This window comes from Rhincodon typus, unplaced genomic scaffold (genome assembly GCF_021869965.1).
Source record: "Rhincodon typus isolate 14 unplaced genomic scaffold, sRhiTyp1.1 hic_rhity00009690, whole genome shotgun sequence".
Classification (NCBI taxonomy): domain Eukaryota; kingdom Metazoa; phylum Chordata; class Chondrichthyes; order Orectolobiformes; family Rhincodontidae; genus Rhincodon; species Rhincodon typus.
In genome coordinates, this window is record NW_025975328.1 from 6,537 (window position 1) to 7,996 (window position 1,460).

At 49.7% G+C, this 1,460-nt stretch overlaps 1 protein-coding gene across 1 annotated transcript in view; it reads left to right on the forward strand.

Annotated features, from left to right (window-relative positions):
- The window catches only part of LOC125482387, a gene marked incomplete at both ends in the record, with an annotated part of 5,153 nt that extends 3,699 nt beyond the window's left edge, over positions 1-1,454 (forward strand). Inside the window, one exon of the mRNA XM_048594457.1 lies at positions 35-1,454. Coding sequence (XP_048450414.1) covers positions 35-1,454 — 1,420 coding nt within the window. The remainder of the gene's footprint in view (positions 1-34) is intronic.
- Positions 1,455-1,460: the final 6 nt, after the last annotated feature.

The window sequence follows — 1,460 nt, forward strand, 5'->3', positions numbered from 1 at the left end:
ATGAATCAAGACAAGATCCGACACAATTATCAACATCATCTCCAGTTAGAGAAGACAGACCTGACTATCAAACAAAGGATAGTTCTGGTCAGTTCTCAGAACTGGTCCTGAGTAGAGACATTGACGTTAGTGACCTCCCAGGAGAGGATTCTGGGCCATTATTCCCAGCCTCTTCCAGTGAAGAGGAAACCTGTGCTGACCTGACAACAGAAGATTCAGCTCAATGTGGAAGAGAGTGTTTGAGGGAGAAAGAGCTGAACGTTCTTGAGTCAGAGAGTATTTCTCTATCAGAGACAGAGCTTCAATCAGGGAAAGTGCAGACATTGGGCCCACATGGAATGGACTCTACAGAATGTCCGAGGGAGGGAGAACATAGCGACAGGATGACCACAGGGTCCTCTGCCCCTTTGATGACAATGAGTCTGAGTGGACAACTCCAGGGTGACAGCCCAGTCATGGAGGTTTCAGCAGCCCAATCAGGAGAGTATCTGAGTGAGAGAGGTCAGGCTGACGGCCTAGTGAGTGATATCTCTCCTGGAGCAGTGACAGAACCACCGAGTGGGGAGAAACAAACTGAGATTGCAATAGCTCAGGATACTGTGTGTTTGGTGAGAGCGACTGAGGGCCAAGCTGAGGAGATCCAAGAGAGTATGAGTGTTGGAAAATTGGGTGAAGACCTCACTGTGTCTGAGGAGGAGTCTCTGATTGGAACAGATCAGACTGATCCCAGCAGTTTGAAAGATTCCGTGAGCGTGGAAGAACTGATATGGAGGGAACAGACACCGACAAGGGGGCCTGGGGGAGAGGTATCTGCTCCTTCCAAAACAGGAGCAAAGGCTGATATGGATGAGGCATATGGCCTCCCGAGAGAGGGTTCTGACCAGTTACCCATCAGTGTACAAATTGAAGACCTCACTCTGCCTGATGGAAGGTCTGTAACTGGAGCAGAGCAGACCATTACCTGCAGCAATGTGTATTCATTGGATTGGGAAAGACTGAAACTGCAGGAACATGAGCAGACTGGTGGCCCAGGGAAAGCTGTGCCCGATTTTCCTGAAGCAGAAGGTTTGACTGAGAAAGTGCAGGCTGTTACTCGGCTGAGTGAGGATTCCGAACCATCACAAGAGTCTCTTTTTATCCAGGATGGTGTTCAGGCTCTCATTCCGTCAGAAGAAATGTTTCTCCCTGAACCATCTGTTGCCCCTGAACGTGGAATGTCGATGTGTTTCGTGGGAGAGCCTTGGAGCCGGGAGGAGGAAGTAAGGGCAGCTTTTGCTGAGTCAGCAGTGCTGTTTCAAATCGCAGACCATCAGACCGCGATCCCAGAGAGAGATGTGTTTCCTCACAGAATACAGGTGCCTCAGAGATCCAAAGAAGTGGAAGATTCTCCCCAATCGGTGAGCTCCTCTTCAAATGCCGAGGGACAGCTATCAGCTGATTCTACAGAATCACTTGTCGGA